We start from the raw sequence: 22,553 nt of genomic DNA on the forward strand, positions 1-22,553 counted from the left end.
ATGGAAGGTGGTGTTGATACGTATCATTGGATTAGATACAGTAAAAACCCAATGAAACAAAAACCCAAACCTACCTGCAGCTCCAGCTGAGCAGGCAGCATTGAGAGAGAAAAAAATGTTTATGTTATGCAATGGACTTGAGAAAACAGAAGCCTTGACTTCTACAGGTCACTACAAGGGCTCTTCCAACTAGAATTTACTGCTTTGAGGTTTTTGCCTCAGGAAACACTAAACAGATCTTTCAGGTTTACTCTGTAGTTAGTAACTGCTCAAGGGGAGTTAAAAGGGCAAAGATAAAAACCACAGATAATCTTGAAGGTGTTTTGTGACCTTTCCTGTTTTCCTAGAGCTGATTAATAGGGATGCAATGTGCACTGCAGAGCCATAGTGAGAACAGAATGCTTTCAGCAGAAGGGAGTAATTAGGGCAGGATGACAACAGGGTAGGGATAAGGAGAGTAGAAAAATTAAGGAGAAGGGACTTTTTCTAACCTCATTTTACTGGCTGTGCTCCTTGTTACACAACCACTTGCATTTCTTTCACCACGAAGGAAATGACTGTGCTTTCCAAATCATATTCCTATCCCTCCTGTTTCTGGCATTAGCACACAGACACCCTACATACTGCCCAGAACTGAACTAAAAACAAATATTCATTTTGGCTGTGGACCACAGTGTTCCTCTAATTTTCTACAAGAGTTCTTGAAGGGTGTGTGTATCTCTTTTCAATACTAGGGACCCCCAGCTGCCATAGTTAAGGTCTAATCTCCAAGGAAACCCCACAGACTCTAAAGCAGAGGCTGAAAAATGAACTGATCCTATCAGGATTTGAACCCTGGAGCAGGGCAAATCAGTGCTTCCAACTAGCATGAAAACAGTCTCAGAGCACCACTGTCTTAAGCCTTAGAAAAGCTGAAGCAATTCACAAAGAATGTCTGGTTTTGAAAACTAAATCCTATCTAAGTAATAAGGAAGAATAAGAGCTACACAGGTTTCAGAATCATAACTACGAGTTAGGACTTTCTACCTTTCTTTGGAAGTGAATAATGTACCACATATCTAAATACCAAATGTTTGCTAGCTTTTATTATGAAGTGCATGTTATTGTAGGCAGGTGCTGTGTGAGTATTCAGAGGGTGATTTTTCAGTGCTTAAAAAATGATGCTTGCTGGTTTAGTCTTATCTCAAATGCTCATTGCTCACAGTCTGATGCAATATGGAAAGGTCTGTGCAACCATCCATCTGCCATTCTGCCAGGGCTTCTGGCTTGAAACATCTCCAGGACTCTCCTGAACACGGCTGCCAGATAAACGAAAAGTTCTGAAGACTTGAGATACAAACATATCACTGAACCACCACTGCACTCCTCTGAGCTGTCTTCCATTTGTGATGAATTTACAGAGAACAAAAGCTAAGTCACAAGACAAAGAAGTAACTTCAGAATTTCTGTCTTTTTCTTCTTACATTAATTATTTCAGAGGATCCTAAGTTCACATCTCGGGTTCAAAAGTTCAGGGAATTGGCCAATGCTTTCTTTTCTTACTGAGGATGCTGTAGCATACTGTAAGCTTTACATCCCCATGCTCTGTCAAAACTTCAGCATCTCTCTCTGTACTCTATTATACATCCTTCAAAATACATTCAATAAAAAATCCCCCAAGCTTTTAACATATGAAAAGGAAATCACTGGTAGAAACTTGTCATTCAGAGACTGCACGCATTTTGTATGGTTAAAAACTGTGCAGTCTTAATGTGCCCAAGCTGAACTCTTCCTTCTAGACGTGCCACAGCATTTTTGGGGTAACACCACCATTGGTCTTGCATATATATTACTGTAAAGCACAAGCAAAATTTGGCTCAACATCTTCCAGTGCAGAATAGTTATTCAACTCTTTTCTAATCCTTCCTCATCCCCTAAAACTGAACTCTTACCCCACTGCTTCTTTCCTTAATCCAAAGTTGACACATGGAAGAAAAATATTTTAAGCTAAATAAACTGATCTAAGTTACAAAGCTTCAAGGATTATTTGCTTGAATCATTTCCCTCCCACACATAGTAGAGAAAAACCAGCTCAGCCAGTTGACATGGAGCTCAGGCTCAAAGTGTTTGCTCTTAACACAGGTTTTACTCTCAAAGGCAGGGTTTTCTACACCAAGAAAGGACTTTATCACTAAGTATCATCATCATCTAAGTGGATCCAAACTGAGGTTGTGGTTCCTTTTTGGCAATTATTTGCAAGAGAGTTCTGAGAGACACAGATGGTGCTGTGAGCAAGTCATTAGTCTGTGCCACAGCACCAGGATTCTGCCAGTTATTTGAAGCACCCCTGCTTGCCAGTTTGGATGGACTGTGTTTCCATGCAAGAATTACAGTGATGGAATTCAGTCAGCTGCACCTCCTGACCAGTTCTCACTAACACCTATGAGATACTGGTCCTTTATGTGAGATTTGTCTTCCTCTCAGTGCAAAGAAACCTGCTAGGAATGAGATGCTTTATTTGAGATTTGGGAATGGATACGACAGTGAAAGGAGGACCAGCTGGCCCTGGCAGGCAGGCCTGGCATTCCTTGGGTTACAGTGGATGTGATCCCCCATCCTCTGTGCTTACCCTGATGCGCTTTGCTCGCCTCATGTCATCTGCTGTCATGGTGCTCTGCGTGGGCACCATGTTCCCCTCGTGCTGTGGCTGAACATGGAGCACATGGTTTTCCTGCTGCTCCAGTGCTGCCTGTGGCTCTGTTGGCACCGGAGTCTGTTCCTGCTGCTCCAGCCCATTCAGTGGGGCTTGTCCGGCCTCATCAAACTGCCCCTTGCTGGAAAAATGCAGCAAGTCCTGAAATTGCAAATCATACAACCAGTGATTATTCCCCCCACCCACTGAAAAACACTTTGATAACACTCAGCAGACAACAAGATTGGTAGATATTTAATCACAAACTATAAACAAAACAGCGTAGTGTAGTGTCTACACTAACTCCTACAGTTCTCCTACTGTGTCCACTGCTGCTTTCGGCACATCACCTTCACCTACAGGAGCGTCACCCAGAGCACCAGGGAGGCAGAGCTGCAGGTAGGTGACTCTCCATGGGCCATCCCTTTCTCTGATCAGCTACAGACAATTAGCATTATCCAGCCGATTAGCCAGATAATAGCCAACAAGGCTTTTCTGCACTCAGGACTATTTCCACGTTAAACAAAGCGATTAGTGCAAACCCAAGAAAGGAGAGAATTTCTGTCTTGTGGAAACTGTTGTCACTTTGAAACAAGTGTGTCATTCTGTAGTGTCTTCTCCTTTCTAACGAACTATCTAGAGTGCCAAACTGGAGAGTGACAAACAAGGTGATCATGCTGGGCGCTATGTGTTTTTTTTAATCCAGTTTCCAGCTCTGCGCACATCACTTCCATATATCACACAAAGCTGTTTTTCCTCCCCTTTCACATTAGCATTAAAGGGACGTGTTGGGAGCAGGAAGCACATGCCAAAAGTCTACATTCTTTCCCTGTGAGTTCCAATAACTCTTCTGGAATGGAATCATCTTCTATTACAAAAAAAAAACCCCACACACAGATCCTTATTTTACACCACGTAATGCAACTGAAGAAACTTAAAAGCACAAGCTAGGAAACACAGCACCAGAATTAATTTTGAATTATGTCAGCTGAAGGCTGGTGCTGTCAAAACAGAAAAGCGGGTGTGGGAGAAGAAAACCAAGGAATGAGGCCCTTACAAACTGTGAGTACTTACCAGAAAGAGACCCTTAGTAAACAATACAATATCTCAGTGTCCAGCCCAGGTCTGGGTGGCAAATTTCCACCTTGCTGACACTCAGCTGTGCTCTCAGCATCCTGACTCTCCAGTTCCCAGGCAGAACTCGTGCCCAGCTTTAGCAAGGTGAGCAGAACTCCAAGGGCTTGGGGCATCATCCTATCCCACTGCACAGACACACGTGAGCCAGCTCTGGGCCATGCTCCAAGCTGGCAGGACACAAGGAACCTCCAGTCCAGAGACCACTCACAGAGACTCCACTCCAGAGACTGCGCCCAGCAAGCACTATCTCCCCAGAGTGAAGGGCTTGGGACCAGCATTAGGTTTATTTGTCTAAATGAGGCTAGCATGGGCCATGTCAGCCTGTAGAGTGGGTGAGCTCACAACTGCCTGCACCTAATGCAGCATTTAGGGCATTGCAGCAGGAATTCACAGGCAGAGTATACATTCCTCCCTCTGAGTCAACACAGAGCCATGACCCAGTGAGGAGCCAGAGGAAAATTACCACTCCAGATATCAGCTTTCAGCTAAGTTATAAACCAGAGCACTGATCACTCCTGTTACTGCTCATAAAAGGAAGTGGTAACCTAAGCATGGTCAGCATCAGAGAATTTAGTTTTTTACTTAAATGCATTATATTACACCCCTGCAGAATATAACCAACAGCTACAAGCAAAAGAACGTTTTGCAATAAGCCTGCCGACAGGAGGCCCTTCTGTTATTATTAAAACATCATAGAGAATCATATCTCAAACTGATTTAATTCTACCAGCAACAGTTCTAAGAGCAGGCTGATCTCACATTCCAGAAAGGACAAATAGGAACCTAAACTCCTATTACAGTTTTACTGTTTAAATTACTTCTGTAAGGCTGCTGAACTGTCGCAATAACCTACCTCACTGCTAAGCGCTTTGGAGTGAAACTTGCTGCAGAAATCCAAATGATTTTACGGGTTCTATAGTAGGGAAGTAGTGTGCTCTCCTGGCAGAGAAGTCCAGCTAGAAACCAAGAACTACTCATGGGTAAGTCCAAAGCACACCCTCACTTTGCACTGATGCCCCAAATTCTTTTAGTCAGGAGTTTACATTCCATGTGCTATTTTTTTCCCCCATCTCCAAAAATATACCTGTGTTCCTTCTTCACACTTTTCACCATTTTCACTGGTTACTTCCATGCGCATGAATTTGGGAGGGCGCCCAGGGCGTCTGCCTGGTCCAAATCTCCTCTTTCCTCGCCCACGACCTCGGCCTCTGGTTCTGCAAGATACAGGAGTGCTCCAGGTTAGATACAAAAAAATACTAATTTGGATTCTCCATTGATTTTATGCTTTCTTTCTCAGTATTTCTACTTACCCATTCAACTCAGCAACAATGATGCAGTAAGTAATAAAAACTGAATAAATTCTGGCAGCAAAAACAGTGGGTTTCTGGCTGGTATCTATTTATTTTGTGCTTTAAGAGAAGCCAAGGTTCAGAACACACTAAAATTTCTATCAGCAATCATGGGACCAAGAGGACTATCTGCTCCCGTCCAGCCCTCTGCCATGGCAGACTTCTTCTAACACCCCAGTTTATGTTGTGCTGGAAGCATTTTCAGCATGATGGAACAAGTGCACAAGGAAACCCATTTAAAATCTGAAGCCATAACATTCCTCCCCAAAAAGCACTCAGCCGTTGATGTCAGGCACTAAACAGAAGGGAACTATTTTGTGTCAAAAAAGCAAAACAAAACAGAGTCACTTGCTACATTTCAGGAGAAAGAATGCACCAATATCTTCTGCTCTGTGACAGGTGTTTGTAGATTCAGTTTTTCATAAGTCAGGATAAACTATCTTGCCAGTGGCACAATGAGGCACTAGAAGCCTTGTTTTCCAAGCTCTGTACTTCCATATCTCTGAGAAACACAGTGTTTCAATACTGTGATACTGAAACATTACAAATATTTAAAGTCATTGTCAAAAGAAAAACAAAACAAAAAAACCCTCACTAATTTCAACAGACTATTTATTTCTCTCAAGCTACTTGTTTCACAGAGTCTCTTATACCAATCAGCCTCCTGCTGCCATGATTTTTCCTTTTGGTGCTGAGCTGATCTCTCCTGAGTTGGTCACTAAGATTTGCAGGAGAAAGCCCCTCCTTTCTGCATGTTTGGTGAAGCACCACAGTGATCCACAAGCGAAGCTAAGGCTGTCAGTACCTGCTGAAGAAGTCCAGCTTCTCGTCATGGGAGTTGAGGTGCTGCTGGAGCTGCTCTGAGCTCATGAAACGCCGATTGCACTCATAACACGGCCAGTTCTTTTCCTGCTCCCTGAGCACTGTCAGAAATGTCAGTAACACCATTTCACTCATCACCAATTAAACACCTAATTTTTTTGCCCCCAGCCTCTCCATGCTCTGTGGTCCAGATTTCTCCCCTGAAGGTTAGACAGGCCACAGAATACTCAGCCCTGCTCCACTGGTCTTTACTTTTATGTCCTCTGCATTGTGCCATGACCATAGCTCATCACAGAGACACAGAAAGATCACTGGGGACAATTCCCATGGAGTATCAACACTGTTAGAAATTCAGGGGGATTCTGAAATTCACCCTTGTATGGAAGAGCACCTACAGGATTGTGCTTCTGGTATAATTTAAGGGAGATCAAGGGAAATTTCTAAATCTAAAGCTGGCACACAGTAGTCAGTGAGTACAGAAACAGACCTCTTCCTGGGAGAAAGCAACCTAATGCTTCCCAGAAACTGAAGTAAAGGCTTAAATTAAGGTAATAGTCTCATGAGAATAGTTATTGGAAATAAGCCCCAAGAACACAATCTAGATCTGGTTTAACTTTTCCCAACCTAGCAGAAATTTGGGAGCACTATACAGGCGATATACTTGAAAGTAAGGAGTGCAACTCGCAACCACCACCACACTGAAAGCAGAAGATCCCAAGTTACCCTTCCTTTCCTCCTCAGTTATGTCATGGATCTTCTGGTTCACGAACTCAGCGTAGGAGGCAGCATACCACACCTGTAGCAGGAGCACAAGGTAACAGGACACTGAGGTGGAGCCAAAACTAATGGAAATTTATTTGAAAATGGGTTTTAAGCAATACATTTACTTCATTGGTCTCAACCACTAACTCTTATTGCTCCTTCCATCCTCAATAATAAAGTCTGGTAAGATCAATGTGGCCCCACTGAGGAATGAAAGAGCTTTGTTCAGGAAGTACATCCATTTAATTTTAAGGTCTAGCTTCCTAACACCAATGTTTATCTTGCACATGGCTTCCAGTAGCTCTAAAGGAAGTAAGATTAATCTCTTCAAACCCAGCTACATGACTGTAAAGGAAGGATGTCATTGGAGTACTGATACTTGTACCAAGAGGAATGGAAATGTTATTAATTTGGGGGATTTCCCATTTCTTTCCTCTCTCCTTACATAGACAATAGGCAGCACCATCCACATAGCCTCATTTAAAATGCTTCTGAGTTTCTGAAGGATTGGAGCGATATGGTCCTGCTTCCCAAAACAAAGATCTGCCAGGCGCCAGCATGACAGACCCACTTTTGTCATACAAGGAATTCAAGCCTTCAGCAAAGGCAACCACAAGAGGCAGGAAGACAAAGTTTATTAAAGCCTGAAAGCAGATGCTCACATTTAGATGAGAATTCTTCCATCATTTCATTTGTTTGATGAAAAAGAGTGGATTTTAGAAAATCTTTCTCAAAGAAGGCATTAACATTTTTATCACAAAAAACTCAAACAAGTTTGAGCTTGCAGTGGGCCACAGGCAAAGGTGAGTAGGATTTCAAGGACTCTTCAGCAAGTGTGTCACTCTGCAGGAATCTCACCAGCTGGACAAAGATGAAAGCCTGGAGCTCCTGGACCACACACCTGGCAGGCAAATCAGAACTTCCCAGTTTCAGCTACTTTCATCTCTGGACAAAATGTGCATGAATGCCTTTACATCCACTTGGGGAAGAAATCAAGATCCCAAGTCTTTCAGTTAGCAAGCCATTTTACCCCAAAAGACACTACTAACACATAAAGCAAGAAAAAATATGCTCCCACAGGGAGGTCTGTACAGATTTAAAGTCTGATTTCAAACTGTTTTAAAAACTGTTGACAAAATGGTGTTTGAATACACTTTAAATGGATTTGTAAGATTTCCAGTAATTCAGCTTAAAAAAATTAAGGACTGATTTCAGACAGTCCTGCTCTTAAAGGGTATAAGTAGGCTTTTGCCCCGATTTACTAAGTGCACTTACTAAACAATTGTTTTTCCAGACAAATTGTTGAAATCTACATGCAAGAAGATATTTGAAGAACAACAACATTTCCTGATATCAAATTGTTTTGGTCCCCCAACAGTGCCCCAAAAAATGTTGAAAATTAAGGCCATCTCAGCCAGCCATGCTGCTTTGAGCTCAACGTAATCAATAAATTTTTAGAGGGAACAAAAGGCAAACCACAGGGAAATCGCACTATCATTTTTCAAATGCAAAGTCTCAAAAACTCCAGGAAAGCCAGGTAAAAGGAGAGACCACATTCACTTAAGGCATCAGAAAACAAGCCAGGAACACACAAGGCTAACTGGAAAGGGTGTCCAGAATTTGAAAAAATATGATTGCTGCAATAAAAATTATATTGTATCAGCAAAATATATGCTGTGCAAAGCATGACAGGGAGAGACAAAAAATTTACCTATTTTTATTTTAAACTTCCTCATGAGCCAAAGCTCATTAAAATGCATATATTGGTGACTAACTACTTACTGACTTCAGTGACATTCAATTCAGGACAGGCTTTTTTCAGAGGAAAAAAGCTCTAAAACTATTCACATCAGTTGTTTGTGGCACTTATTAGGGATCAACTTTTAAGGTTCAGTAGAAGAAGAGAATCCTGACACACAAGCAATGCCATACCTTGAGTTCCTGCTTGGGCTCCACATTTTTAATGGTGGTGTAATATATGTGGTGGCCGTACTGATAGGCCACCAGATTCTGCTCCAGGTGGTTTTGAGCTGGACGCACAAACATCATCCAGTTACACAGAGCCTCACTGGAAAGTTCAAACCACAAGTCCTCTTGCAAATCTCTGTCTTTTCTGTCACCCTTATCAAGAGAAACCTGTAGCAAAATCCAATTACATGTGACTGTAACTGCCTGGCAGCACATTCAAAAGAATTTGAGTTACTAAGAAAACTACTGTGCCCATGCAACTGTTACATTAGGGAAGCAATGAAGGCATAGCTAATTTTCTCTCTTTACTAACGTGGATCCAGAAACAGGCAGAAAAATATTTAGCAACAGGTAAAGATTAACTAGGGAGGCACAACGGATCCTTCCAAGGCTTTCAGGGCCAAGAATCAGTCATTAAAGGGGTCAGGCATCGTATGAACAAGTGACTATAACAAATGACATACAAGTAGCTGTAGCTTTAGTAGGGTACAGAAACATCAGTTGGAAGTTTCTAATTGGCAGACCCACTTTTCCTTTCGTTTCTTGAGTCATGACATTCCCTCAAGCAGGAAGCAGCATTTCTTTAGCTGAACTTCTCTTGGTTGCTGAATCTGCCTATGGTCACAACTTGCTTGTCAGACACTGTCCAGAGCCCTCCTAAGCCTGTGGATCTAAACTCCAACACATAAAGGACCAATTTTTTTTGAGTGAAACCAGTAAATAAATGGATAAAAGTCATTCAAATCCATTTAACCCCATACCAATTACTTGGCAAGAGGAAAGGCATAAAAATATCTCATCTCCCCTACATCTTATGAATAGAAAGGTAAGAAAAATATTTTGAACTGAGGTTACAACATGGCACAAAAGAATGGCTGCAGAACATCCTTAGAAGGGGCTGCTATTTTTACGTCCAGCTGTTGCTTCAGCTCATGTGAGAGTGATTCACAGCCTTCCCTGTTATGCACCCTATATATACGTGTGTATATATGTATATATCCTATCTCCATAATGCCAGAACATTCACCAGGATTAGTGTGTCACCCTGAATAACAGAGCAGATTTGAAGCCAAAACAATCTGGGTATTTCTTAGTTACAGTCAGAGATAGAAGTAACAAAATATCTCTAGTGAATTGACGAAGGTAGAGTGACAAATTAATGAAAATTAGAGCTTAGGCACAAATTGATTTCCCCTTTTCTCACCCTTACCTTCAAATGGATATAGCAGTCTTTGAGCTCAGTCTGTCTGACCAGGGGTCCTTCCACAGGTCCAAACTGTGTACGCTTTGGGATGCGCCTTTTGGAGAACACACCTCCCAAAAACCTGTCTATATAGAGCACCAGGGGAAGGCTTGCCCTCGCCCTGGTCAGCACAGGCCGGTTTGGGATGGGATGCAAAGGTCCGTGTTTCAGACACACTGAGGGATGTGCATTATTACACTCTTCACACCCTGCAACACAAAGGCAGAGAGGACATGACTTTTAGGCAGACACTCACACACCAGCTCAGAGACAGCCTTATCTCTCTCTAAACATCTTTGGCTCAGCTGTGGGAAAACACTTATGCCAATAGTCTGTCTACATTTTAAAATATTAGGCCAGTGTCCAGCAAAATAAGAACAAATCAGCTCAGAGACTTCACTAAAGACAGAATTTTGTCTTTTCAGTCAAGCAGCCCAATTTGCATTCACATTTCTGGGAATCAAGATTCACACTTACTCATCACTGCTAAAATCTGAATGGTTTTTGCCTCTCTTTACTAAAGGTCTAATGGAGAGGGAAAAAAAAAAGGGGGGAGCAGGTAGTACACTACCTATGACTGCACATGCTTACACAAATCATTGGGATCAAAGGGTCGAGGTGGATCTGGATCCCACTCATCCATGTCAGTGTCTTCCCCATCTTCATCCTCATCTTCATCCTCATCATCTTCCTCCTTTGTTTCTATCCTTTCCATTTGATTCTGCAGAGGTGCTAAAGGATCAGAACCATCCACAGCCTCCATAGGAGGTAACACCTGGTTATGCACCGGTAATGATGCCTGAGGAGAGAATTCACAAACAATTCAAGCTGATTCATGCAGAAAACCATAAGGACAAGCAATGAAGGTCCTTGCTAGTCTACCCTTCCTGCTGCCTCTTGTAATATAGAGGAGGACAAGGGAAGGTGCTAAAAGACTGCCAGGGGATGTTTTGCATGACTGGCTGCTGCTGATGGCCTGACTCAAAACACCTGTATTACTCCCTGGCTATATCCTGCCAAGGACTCAGTTCTCAGAAGAAACTGAACTCAGAGGAAGTTGCTGACCCTTGCAGAAAGTTTAAAACCGAGTCCAGGCTCTGTGGATATTACCTAGAGCCTAAAGCTGTATTTAAATTTATTTTGTACAAGTGAGAGAATCCTGCACTTCAGCACACAATCTTCTCTTTAAAATCCAACAAAACCAATCTCCAGAGTTAAAAGGTAGAGGTCAGTATGGGATGGGGTAATGTGGAGACTAGATATAAACTATGGAACATGAAGAACAGTTGAGGGCATTGCATTCTTCCACTAATTTTCAAGTTTAGCCCTTTTCTTCATTGAAAGAACTGCAACATTTGAAGTTTGGTGCATATTCCATCACCCACACAGGATTCTCGGGTAGAGAACATGAAATATTACACGCAGCAGAGCTGCCTGAAAATACTGGCAAGCAAACCCAGTGGATGTTGCTGCGACAGTCAGCACTACACCTTCTGTTAACTTCACTTTTCAGCGCTGACAGAATTTTAAGGTGGCTGCTCACAGAACCATCTGTGAAACAGGTTTCTCTGTACATTAAATATATGATATCCTAAACCCCACGGTGAGATATCCCACATTCCACGGTGAGACTAGGGAAGACAGTACAAATCTGCACTACAGCTTTCTCACATCTCCTCCCATATCACTTAGCCACATTTCATCCCCAGAGATGATGGAGCAATGGAATCAGTGCGCTTGTACATGAAAAAGGAAAGGGTGCCTGGCAACTTACTCTATCTGCTTGTGGCCCCTGCTCCAGAGCCACTGGCTGCGGGGGGTCAGCCACGCTGCCGAGCACGGACAGGTTGGTGGGATTCATGCTCTGAGCAGCAGCAGGCAAGAGCACAGTTACCTAAAATCACAGGCACTCATTTTAGCACTGCAGTATTTCCATCAGTCACTTAACACATGGGCAGGGCCCGGCATGCACAGCTCCCTTGAGCCCTGCACACTACTCAAAAAATGCTGCATTCCCATGATTTTTGGGGTTCAAACAGGGCTGATGGGCTTGGACAGAACCTGCAGCTCCTGGGACAAAAGGAAAGACTTCAAATTTATAGACTTCACAAATTCTGAAGTACCTATTACACATTTTTAAATTAAGGTCCTGGGTTCAATTGCACTAAAAACAGATGTTAGGAGCTCTTTAGGTCTTGGTAAAACCAGCGATTTGGGGTCTCTTTTCCTCTACACCCAAATTTACTTTCGTTTTTAAGGGAAGGTGTAAAGAAGGACTAAAAAACATTTCCTCTGTTTTTGACTTTTCCTTTCCTCAAGCAAACCCGGCTGATGGCTGAGGGGCTTAGAACTAGATGAACTTTAAGGTCCCTTCCAATCCAAATCATTCTGTGATTCTGTGATCCAGAATCCATAAAAAACCAAGATGGTGTGTTGACCTCATGAGAAGATCGAGCTTTCAAACAAGAGGATCCCAACAATTATTTTTCTTTACATCTGGTCACTATACATTTTTGTTTACATACTCCTTTTTTTGTGCTGTAACAACCAAATTAATTCATATTACACTGTTCTCATCCATTCAGCAATAAAACAAAGCACAACTAAGACCCCTAGGAATCACCTTTCCTGCCTTTTGTTTCCTGCTTACCTATACAGGAATTTGCACCATTATTTCGTGTGAGTTTTCATCCTTCTCTACAGCTGATATCGTGTGGCTTCTGGTTTGTGTCTCTGACTGTTAAGCAGCTTTTATGCTAAAATCCAAGCTCTTGCCTCTCTGCAGAGTGCTTAATAAATATCAGATAAAACTGGGAATAGTGAATTGGGCCAGTAGCAAGGGAGCAGACAACAAAATCCATAGCGTAAGCACTTTGGTCTTAGTACTCCAAACTAGTTGCTTTGTTTAAAGAGTTACTAAGAGCAATTTATGAAACTCCTGTAAAACAACAGCAAAAGGACTTCAGGGAATGGTGCCACGGTGAGGAGGAAACCACCATGACAGTCTGGTATTGACAAATCTGAGGCCAAGTGGCAACAAAGAGGCATCATCATTCCTCCAGTGTGCCAGCAAGGAGAGGGTCACATAGACTTGGATCTATTTGTACCCCCTATTAGCATTGCCTACTACTAATCACACCAAACATACCCTTACTTGTACTTCCATGTCAGGCACTGCATGGATTATGGGCATTATTTTTATAAACCTCTCACTTTCTTTCTACAATAAAGTTTCTTCTGAAAGACAAGAGGAGCTTTAATTATCATTTTATCTTTAGCTGTCAGTTCAGGGATGTCCCACATGAAATGCTAATGTAAAATCAGCTGCAAAGGCAGGAGTTGGTATAATGAGGGATTAACCATTCACCAAAAAATTAATATATATGTTAGGACTGCTGTCAGACTGTGTTGGAATGGAAGACAGGCTGAGGACACACAGGCAAGTTCTTCTGGAATAATAATGGCAGATCACCTCTGTTGTAACTGCCATATGCACTGCACACAAACAATCTCTATTTTAAATTAATCATATATTTGTTAAATGAGCTTTAAGACAATTAAACAGGAATTTCTGGCTTCTTAATGCAGGGAAATTGATGGAGTAAAAAATTCCAGAACAAAACACCAGAGAATGAAAAGAATGAGAAGACAGGTAACACCTTCATTGTGTCAGTCATTGCTTCCCATCTGTGCCTCAACCATTTAGAAGGTTCTTTAGCAAGAAAATTTGCTTTCAGCACAGATTCAATCCCTCACTCTGCCCCAAGACTGTCAATAAACACACATTTTAATGATGGCTTTGCTGATGATTCAGATCTAGTACATCCATTCACACACGTTATTAAAGACCCACCAAGCAGTAATAATTTTAAGTTGACGACAAGCAGACAATTCCAACCACAGATCTGAAAGCACCTGTCTACAGCTGATTACCACAGCCCAGTCCCCAAAGATACCAGTAGGAGTTAATAACAAAACTTCCCCATCCATGATGGATGTAAAAAGAATAAGGAAAAAACATTACTCCCTTATAAACACAGGCGGCAGTTTTATTCTCTTCCCAGCCCACCTCACACTGGCAAGCCCAGCACACCTGATAAGGGAGCCAGTCACTGAACTTCAGGTTTCACACTTAATTTCCTGTGACATTTCTAGTAAAACTAGAATTTAATCCAATTTTTCTATCCCTCAACAGCCTTCTGTGGACTCCAAGGCATTTCGATCAGAATGTGTATGAGGACAACTGAAAACCCCGCCTTTCCAAAATGGTGCATTCAGATGACATCAGCCACATCTGTTGCAGGGACACTGTTTAAAGATTTTTTCATGCTATCTGGGGCAGTAAATTAGAATTTTTGTTGAATATTAATTAAAGAGAACAAACTCAAAAACAATTCTTTACTTTTACTGTCATTCATGCTCAAGGTGGTCATTGGTCTTGATCAGGGTGACAGCACAAGACTAAAATTGTCACTGGACAACTTCAGACACAGCTCATTACCCTCCCACACCACATGAATGTCCCTTTACCTTCCCTAACTGTTCCCTCATAATTTTAGGCCCAAAATGAATAATATCTCTTCCTTACCTGCTGGGTGGTAGCATCCTGCTGGACATAAGCCACTTGGGACGGATCTGTAAACAGAGTCTAGACAAAGTGAAAAAGGCTTATCAAACCAGCCATGGGGGCTTTTACTCCCAACTCACACAAAAGTTACCCTGCCACTATGAAACAACCCACATTTGAGCCTTTGTCAGCTTCTAACCTGCCTGTTACCACAGCAAACTACTTCAACTTACCCAAGTAGACCTACATACATAGAAATTAAAATTTAGGCAATGCTCCATAAAGAGTTAATATATTTATGAAGCAGTTTGCATCTGTACAGCTGAAGCCTTTCACAGGTTTTATTTTTTTTATTTACCAAAATCACTTTGTCAGTTGTTGATTTGATAAAACCTACAGGATGAAATTCAATAGCACTATCTATGCCCTTAATGTGTAACACTTAAAAGCAGGACAGAAGGTAACTGTGAGCTGTTTCTTCCTGAAAATTCACAAGACTGCTGCATGCTTTCTTTTGAGGAACTACCATGCACATCCTATAGGGGACTTTGATATGGCCAAGATGCTGTTTAATTTCATAGAAGCCGTGCCAACTTCAATATTCTGCAAGAACAGCCCTGACAGAATCCCAGGAAAAGCAAGACTAAGGACTGACTGAGGCCAGCCTTACTTAGCCCAAATTTGAAATATCTGAGCTTGCAGCAGCCTGGCTACAATAAAATAAAGCATGGTATAATACAAATTCCTTTAGCACTGTGATAATTTCATCTTAGATGCAGAAGAGTGTCTGAATACTACACATCTTTTGACACAATGACAGCATTCAGAGTTTTGGGAGTTAGTTGGCCAGTAACTTCCTGGGAGATATCCTCTTGGGACATCCCTTCACATAGAAGCTGGTTTTCTGGGACAGCTGAGAGCTGCACAAGACACACTGTGCCACATGAGGCCCTGCCAGCATGACGGGGGTGTCAGGTACATGCACTTTGAAGCACAGTTAATCTGCCCTGTCAGCAAAGATTTTATAAAACACTCTGGACAAAGCAAGCCTGTTCCTTTTTAATCCGTCCACACAGAGGCAGAGATGCATAGCATATTGACCCCATATAAACACGTGCTGCAAGGGAATAAAGGCTATTTGATATGATTATGCAGAAGAAAATTAATATAAAAGGTCTATAAAATCAGCAACCCTGCAGAGACCACAAAATTACATTGAATAAAGAGAGATGCTCTGCAAAAAGACATGACTGTTATTGTAACTATCAATTATGACAACTGTACTACACTAAACAAAGATGCTTCCAGAAGGAACATAGATGGCCCTTAGCTTTTTACTGGATACAAGAGGTAGAACTTCTGGTGAGAGTATCCTTGTTCTGGAAAACGCCTTTGAGTAAATTATAATCTCATCCACCTTCAGTGAAGTAACCAGCATTTCATAATTCATAGCCTCACCATCCTTTGATAAGCAGATTTGCACATCAGACAAATGAACAGCATGAAGTCCCTGCTCAGCAGTGGGCAGAGAAAACTGCTGGGAGCGACTGCCTGCTATTTTCCAGTCATACCACTTGGCTGGTAACTGGCCTTCATCCCAAACAAGACTGTTGTGTTTTCTAGGTGCCAAAACCAGGGTGGGCTCAGAACCACACGTGCCTGTGTAGCTTCCACGGGGTGGATGTAAACGAGGGTGTGCTCCGAGGTGTCCACAGAGGTGTAGGAGGTGCCGTCAGCCGTGTAAACCACCTGCTGTGCAGGGCCGCGCTCCTGCTCGTCACTGTACATGATCTGGGCCACTGCCCCCCCCTCGGGGACAAAGTGCACCTGGGGAACAAACAGATCCTGGACTCGCACCAACTCAGGCCAGGGGGACACAGCACCAGAGTCACGGGGTGCCTTGGAAAGCAGAGAGAACTTGTGTCCCAACTAATCTGAATGCAGTGAAAAACACATCTTTCAAATCTCACTCAATTATTCTACCAATAGAAATCTGGACACAACTCCCATCAGTGTCTGGTTTTACTCTGCATTGCAACTCAAGATGTAACTGCTACAAAGGGCACCCACTCATACTTAGTTCTTGCATGACGCTTTGAAAATTTGTAAGGGAACAAGTTCATATTTGAACTGATGTATCTATTAAATGCATTGGGATATCGTTTCCCTTTATGCTTATATCCCTTTCAGGATTTATGATAATTACTTCATTCAGCTAGTTCTGTATTTGGAGCTAATTTTTGCTGTCTGATGAGAGGCTAACGGAATTTATTAACTCTGATACTCCTCAAGTTATAGTATTGCAGTTCTCAGAGGCAGCAGTAGGGCGTATTAGACTACTTCCCTATAGTATGTATGTGCAGCATCAGTAGAAAATTCAACTGTTTAAACAAACAAACCTATACCTAAAAACATTAAGCACAGATTCCAAGGACTACTGGAACAAGTTACGTCTAGGGCTGCACTTTAAATCTAAACAAGTCCATTTTACCAGAATATTATGATCATAACTGATGATCAGTGGCCTATATTAAATGAGCCAGAATACTGGATTCCAGTGAAAACAGGAATATCTTTAACTTTTGCTATCCTTTACATGCTGAAAAGCATTTTCAGTGCATAGGAAAAACTTGACAGTGAGCAGGAAACCTAGTTTGAATACAAGTATTCATAGTCACATAAAATTCTTTGACATAAAATGATACCACAGTTACATATTTTGTTTCACTTTTTAGCTTATGCTTCGGAAGACACCTGGTACTCCCATGTGGATGCTCAGCGCTGATTGTGTACAGTAAATCTTCTCACAAACACTACAATTTCACATTTGGAAAGCACTCCGTAAATTCTCATTAAGCCTTAAAACTGCCACGTGCAAACAGCAGCATGATTATCACATTGTAGAGAGAAGGGAACACAGGCCATTGAGAACTGCCTTTTTTTTGCAAATTTCAAAGCTGGAAATTACTAAGAGAGGCAGGATTTCTCAGCTCGTGGGTCAAATACCATGCAGCACCCTTTTCCAGCATACTTAAAAGAGTACATCAATTTACAGAATTCTAGAAATTCCCAGCTGTATTGTCTCAGAGGCAGAGGGATAAGTTGCATACAGCAGAACCTGACTGCATTAGTCACTTACAATTAATATTTCTCCCTTCCTCATTACCCAGATGTCTGGCTGGAAAAAATTACTCGTATTACTTTCCCCAAGGTCCACCCACAGTTCCATCCGATTCAAATGATGCCATCAAAAGCAGCTGCCACAGAGCACAGATTTTGTTCATTACTCTGAACACCCTTTACTCTCCCACATGGTAATAAATGTAGTTGGACACTGAAACTTCCATAGCCACTATTTAGTTTTGTTCAGCTCATTTCAGAGCTCTGTGTCTCCACTGCTGTGGTTTGCACAGTTCAGTTTCTGAAGCTTTAACCTCAAATCACCACAGAAATGTTTGTATTTCTGCTCAAATCAAAGCTGAGCTTCTAGACTCTAAATCAGGGCCGAATGGGAACTAACCCTCCCCACCAATCCCGATCCAGCCCAAGCAGAGGCAGAGCTCTGGCTAATCACCTGAGCAGTGTTCTGGTCCTGTCCTGCAGACTCAGTCCACACTTGAGGACTTTCCTCTTTCAAGTCCATCTCCTCCCTGCCTGTGTGCTCCATGAGGAGAAGGAGATCTACTGGAGTAATATCTGGCTGAAGGGATTCATCTGTTCATTGTGTTTCTCCTTCCAGAAGACAAGGTGATCTTCAACAACATGGCTGTAAAAAAACAGGGAACAGAGACATTAAAACCAGTATGACACATGGCATGGAGCTATGAGGGATTTGTTATTATCCACTACCACACTTTAGTAACACAGAGTAAAGCAGGTTTGGCTTTAGAAACACCTCCTACAAGACCCAAACACCTTAAGCTATGGGAACAAGGGAACAGAACTCTTATCTCACTGAGCATGGTCAAGTCCTACTATTCACCACTTTCCATATCCCATTAAGGAGGAAACAAATCAATCATTGCACCAATTGCACGGAAAGATTACACTGAATTCTTCCTGCATGTCTTTCCTTGGTCACAGGCCATCCACACCACCTTCTCCTCATTGTCCTTCTGGCACCTACAGGCCTAGAAATCAATAAATAATGCAAAAAAATGGACCTGAGGCTTCCTACAAGAAAACACTATGTTCAGAGATGCATCATCAGTTCCTCAGTTTGCCTGAATGAGGTTTTGTTTGAGCACCAACTGGTTTTCCATGTACAGACAGATTTGACCTTGGACAAAACCCCAGTCCCAGGTCAGTACAGTGTTACAATACCCAACTACTAAAAAGGAACAATGAAACTTTAATTCTCAAAGATCCTGACAAACTGCTTCCAAGCTTGGTTTTATTCACCTCTTGCAATTTTACTGGGGCCTCTCAATCTGCCGTTGCAATCCCAGAAGGGTAATTTACAGCTCAGGTGATTGTTTGAGTTGGTGGTTCAGCACCTTCCTAATCCTTCGTCTCTAATGTTGTATTAAATCACAGGCTAGGAATTAGCATGAGGCTGAGCCCATTTCATTTCTCAGCTACTCCAATTAACTTTATTTTATATCCAGTACCTTGCTGGGCTGATCCAACACCAGTATCCATCTGTGCACCAGGAAGGAAGCAAAAGGCTCCTTGCTGATGCTTTCATTAATTTGCATTTTAAATGCAAATTATTTTAGTCATAATTTATCCATATAAATGCTAGCATTTGGCTTGTCATTGACAAACTGAAAAACAGATAAGGAGAAGTAAAAAAAGCAGCAGGCACTTTCTGAATCCTCCTGATTTTGCCAGCAAGGACTAAGCTGTGCAGACCTGAGTACTGACTGTTCCACTGGGCCTGGCCAGCATGGATAAATCATCAGGGCAGGGAAGTCTCAGGCTAATGTCACTGAACTGTGTGGTGGAGCAAAAAAATCCTCTTACTTACATACAGACAAAGAAAAACAGTGGGAAAGATATTTCTGGGCATCGCTAGACACCAAGTCTTGCCTTTACTGGTGAATGGAGTTAACACTTGCTGTCTCACGCTAAGCAACCCAGCACCCATGAGCCCCACAAAAGCAGACACTGAGGAACTGTTCTGACTTTCTCTTATATCCAAATGTCTCCAGTTATGGGAATACAGGGACAGAAACCTCATCTCCATTAATATTGTTTGATACAAAACATCCCCAAAAAGCACTTAGGAGAAAAATTAAAATTAAATCCATGTACCAGCACTCAATTCCTGAGCTTAGTGTGAACAAATTAACTGCAGCAAACACTTACGAGTGATAAACACCAGCCTTGTTCTCAAAGTGTGGAAGGTCAGGGCAATTTACAGATAAATATTATTTATTTATATATCCAAGTGCACACATGCTCTGATCTATAAATAAATACCATCCATCCCTACATGGAACCTTTCTCCTAGCTACTTGTTATGTTATTAAGGATTAAATTAGGGATTTTCTCATATCTAATCCTGACCTCCTTCACTCATTTTATCAGGTATATGTTCTTTATTCAGAATATATACATACATCAGGTATATGATCACCTCTACCCATGCGAAACGTGACATCATATATGTCAGTAACACACTGTGAACAACTTCTTTGCAAAATTTAACACCTATCCTGTTCATATTCATCAGCTGGTTTATCCACAACAGCTCTTTTCCTAGACTGCCAGTATTAATCAAGAGCCAATTCAGGTAATTGCACTAACAGTAGCCAATAGTTTAATCAATTACCTAACTACTTAGAAAACTAAAAATTAAAAACAAACATTAGAGGTTTCAATTTGGAGTGGTTTGATTTTTTGATCCTATTAAAAAGAAAGCAATTACATTACCTACTAATTGAATTAAGGGAAAGGCACAGTTCTGGCTAATTCCACATGGTGCAACAAGTAGCAGGATTTTTGGCTGACCTTCCCTACCAGCAGACACTGAAGGTCTGAAGAAAGATGCTGACTCACTCCTGCAGAGTCATTTTGGCACAGATGACTTATAACTTGAGTACAAAGGAGACTGAAAGGTTCAGGCAGGGTCTTTAAAAGACAAAACTGGGAACTAAGATTCATCTCTGAAAAAAGAAGTACCAAAAAGTTGGAAAGGAAAGCAGAAGACAGTCATTTCATGGTTCTGAAAGTTAGCACTAACTTAAAATCTTGGGGGAAAATAAAACAAGGCTGAACCAAATTTGGTGTCCCAGTGCTACAGATTCTATAAACAGTCTGGTTGTTGCTGTTCTTGACAGAAATGAAAATAATAAACATCTCAGCCCAGCCAGTTGTGCAGCAATACAGGACAATAGTAGGAACTGCAGGATTTGCTGATGCTTTCAACTTCTGTACTTCCAAATTCATCCTAAGATTGATCTCTGGTATGCATTTCCCTCAGTACGGCTGCAATCATGAAAACACACTGAAAAGCACATTTCCCTGGAAACATGGATGTGCAAGAAAGAAGACAATGCAGGAGGAGACAGGCCATGTCCCAGAGAGCTCCCAGGGACGGGCAATACAGAAGACAGGAGGCAGGAGCAAGTGTTGAAATTCAGCTGTGAAATAAGCCCTGCAGTCAAGGCCAGGAGCTGGAAAAATCTTACTCAAAGGCACTGACAATAGAACTGCCATAAAACACCAACACCTGAGCAAGTTTTCTGACCCTGATGACAAGAAGATCAAACAAACTTTGCTCACTGATCTTTCATAGGATGCTCGTCCTCGCTAATCCTGCACAATCTTATTTCCTTCCCTAGATCCTGCTCTCAATACCCATTACAGCCCTGACACTGATAGCCACAGTATTTTGAAATTTTAACCATTTCACTGTGGTCTTCTCTCAGCTTTGGTTACTTTTTAGGAGAAATAAATGTGAAACTTTGGACATAACCATTGCCAAATTACTGGCATGCAGGGAGTGCTCTCTGCTTGCTCTCCACACTGTTTGCCCATGGATAATCCTTTGCAATTGTTGATTTTTCTCACTGTATTGAACACATCAGACATTTTCAGACAAGCTAAATAAACACTAAGACATACACCTACACGGGAAGCTCTGCTGTGTCCAAAGGATTACCATAAGAATACGTGTGACAGAAATTGAAACTCAATTGCAGAAATCCTAAAAGAAAAAAAAGATAATTAAAGGTAAAAGACATTGTGATAGGATAAACTCAGTTTTTTTATCAGTATCCATAAAGTAGGCTACATTTTGTAATTAAAAACCACGTAGAGGTTTACTAAAACAGTAATCCAAACACCTTGCTTAAACTCATGTTAAATTTATGTGTTATGTATGTCACAACTATATTCTCTCCACTATAAAATATAAGAGGCCTAGCTCAAATATAATTAATATATTTTTTGTTAAGTTTTTACTTTTCTGGAAGTTGAAAGATGAGTCAATTATGACACATCACCTAACAGTCACCCAAAATTCCACCAGCACCCCAATGCTTTCATACAATCCAATGAGCATCACAAACATGAACAAGAACCAATGCCAGTGGGAGATGTTAAAGCATTTACAGTAACTGCAGACACAGCATTTTCCTCCCCAAGTAACAGGCCTCACCCTGTCTGTGCTGGGTGATGATACAAGCTGAACAGTAACAGATATAACTAAAGAGTACAAACATAGTCCAGTACCATTCCAGTATGGCAGTGGTGAGGCAGTGACAGTCCTATGTCACTATATATTGTGCGAATCACGACATAACACGATCCAAGAACCAGCACAGCTCCTGTGACTTTGAAATATCTCCTTTAGTGGAATATTAGCTTATTCTGAGCTGTGCAAGTAAATTAACCACCCCTTCAGGACAACACAGCTTTGTCTCAGAACACCATTCACATTTACCTTCCTTTTCTCAACACCTTCTGGGACCTGCTGCTGTCACAGACCTACAACTATCTCTATTTAGTTTTTGTATTTTACATCCAATCCAGAAAATGTCATTAATGACAAAACTTCTCTGCTGCTCCTGATGCCTCGAAAGCATC

At 41.6% G+C, this 22,553-nt stretch overlaps 1 protein-coding gene across 22 annotated transcripts in view; it reads right to left on the reverse strand.

Moving 5' to 3' along the window:
- PRDM10 (PR/SET domain 10) overlaps positions 1 to 22,553 on the reverse strand; it is a 44,604-nt gene that overhangs the window by 16,727 nt on the left and 5,324 nt on the right. For 6 of the 22 annotated variants that reach the window (XM_068172335.1, XM_068172336.1, XM_068172328.1 and 3 more), the window contains exons 2-12: positions 18,049 to 18,285; positions 16,179 to 16,346; positions 14,541 to 14,600; positions 11,727 to 11,846; positions 10,544 to 10,751; positions 9,920 to 10,161; positions 8,674 to 8,877; positions 6,703 to 6,775; positions 5,963 to 6,080; positions 4,893 to 5,022; positions 2,609 to 2,833 (exon numbers count right to left, since the gene is read on the reverse strand). In XM_068172335.1, coding sequence (XP_068028436.1) covers positions 2,609 to 2,833; positions 4,893 to 5,022; positions 5,963 to 6,080; positions 6,703 to 6,775; positions 8,674 to 8,877; positions 9,920 to 10,161; positions 10,544 to 10,751; positions 11,727 to 11,846; positions 14,541 to 14,600; positions 16,179 to 16,346; positions 18,049 to 18,186 — 1,686 coding nt within the window. In that variant the 5' untranslated portion in view covers positions 18,187 to 18,285. Of the gene's footprint in view, positions 1 to 2,608; positions 2,834 to 4,892; positions 5,023 to 5,962; positions 6,081 to 6,702; positions 6,776 to 8,673; positions 8,878 to 9,919; positions 10,162 to 10,543; positions 10,752 to 11,726; positions 11,847 to 14,540; positions 14,601 to 16,090; positions 16,115 to 16,178; positions 16,347 to 18,048; positions 18,286 to 18,920; positions 19,910 to 20,474; positions 20,595 to 21,592; positions 22,085 to 22,553 lie in introns of those variants that run through there. The other 16 variants (XM_068172340.1, XM_068172338.1, XM_068172339.1 and 13 more) reach the window with 14 other exon arrangements.

The sequence above is a fragment of the Anomalospiza imberbis genome, chromosome 24 (assembly GCF_031753505.1).
Source record: "Anomalospiza imberbis isolate Cuckoo-Finch-1a 21T00152 chromosome 24, ASM3175350v1, whole genome shotgun sequence".
NCBI classification, from domain to species: Eukaryota; Metazoa; Chordata; class Aves; order Passeriformes; family Viduidae; genus Anomalospiza; species Anomalospiza imberbis.